The 1,000-nt window shown below is 64.4% G+C and overlaps 1 protein-coding gene across 1 annotated transcript; it reads left to right on the forward strand.

Annotated features, from left to right (window-relative positions):
• Positions 1-35: 35 nt before the first annotated feature.
• LOC113341264 (glycine-rich cell wall structural protein 1-like) lies at positions 36-978 on the forward strand (the record flags this gene model as incomplete). Its single annotated transcript, XM_026586207.1, has 1 exon — positions 36-978. A coding segment is annotated over exon 1 (943 nt), but the record flags the coding sequence as incomplete, so codon positions are not given.
• Positions 979-1,000: the final 22 nt, after the last annotated feature.

The following is a 1,000-nucleotide window of genomic DNA, read 5'->3' on the forward strand; positions in this document are numbered from 1 at the left end:
GTGGCGGTGGGGGTGATGGAGGTGGCGGGGATGGAATGGGTGGCGGTGGGGATGGTGGAGGTGGTGGGGATGGAGTTGGTGGAGATGGAACTGGTGGGGGTGGGGGTGATGGAGGTGGTGAGGATGGAGGTGGTGGAGATGGAACTGGTGGCGGTGGGGGTGATGGAGGTGGCGGGGATGGAATGGGTGGCGGTGGGGATGGTGGAGGTGGTGGGGATGGAGTTGGTGGAGATGGAACTGGTGGGGGTGGGGGTGATGGAGGTGGTGAGGATGGAGGTGGTGGAGATGGAACTGGTGGCGGTGGGGGTGATGGAGGTGGCGGGGATGGAATGGGTGGCGGTGGGGATGGTGGAGGTGGTGGGGATGGAGTTGGTGGAGATGGAACTGGTGGGGGTGGGGGTGATGGAGGTGGTGAGGATGGAGGTGGTGGAGATGGAACTGGTGGCGGTGGGGGTGATGGAGGTGGCGGGGATGGAATGGGTGGCGGTGGGGATGGTGGAGGTGGTGGGGATGGAGTTGGTGGAGATGGAACTGGTGGGGGTGGGGGTGATGGAGGTGGTGAGGATGGAGGTGGTGGAGATGGAACTGGTGGCGGTGGGGGTGATGGAGGTGGCGGGGATGGAATGGGTGGCGGTGGGGATGGTGGAGGTGGTGGGGATGGAGTTGGTGGAGATGGAACTGGTGGGGGTGGGGGTGATGGAGGTGGTGAGGATGGAGGTGGTGGAGATGGAACTGGTGGCGGTGGGGGTGATGGAGGTGGCGGGGATAGAACAGGTGGTGGTGGAGATGATGGAGGTGGGGGTGATGGAGGGGGCGGGGATATAATAGGTGGCGGTGGGGATGATGGAGGTGGGGGTGATGGAGGTGGGGGGGATGGATTTGGAGGTGGGGGTGATGGGACAGGTGGCGGTGGGGATGATGGTGGTGGGAGTGATGGAGGTGGTGGCGATGGAACAGGTGGCGGTTGGGATGACAGAGGTGGGGGTAGGGGTGAAGGAGG

The sequence above is a fragment of the Papaver somniferum genome, unplaced genomic scaffold (assembly GCF_003573695.1).
Source record: "Papaver somniferum cultivar HN1 unplaced genomic scaffold, ASM357369v1 unplaced-scaffold_27959, whole genome shotgun sequence".
In the NCBI taxonomy this organism is placed as follows: domain Eukaryota; kingdom Viridiplantae; phylum Streptophyta; class Magnoliopsida; order Ranunculales; family Papaveraceae; genus Papaver; species Papaver somniferum.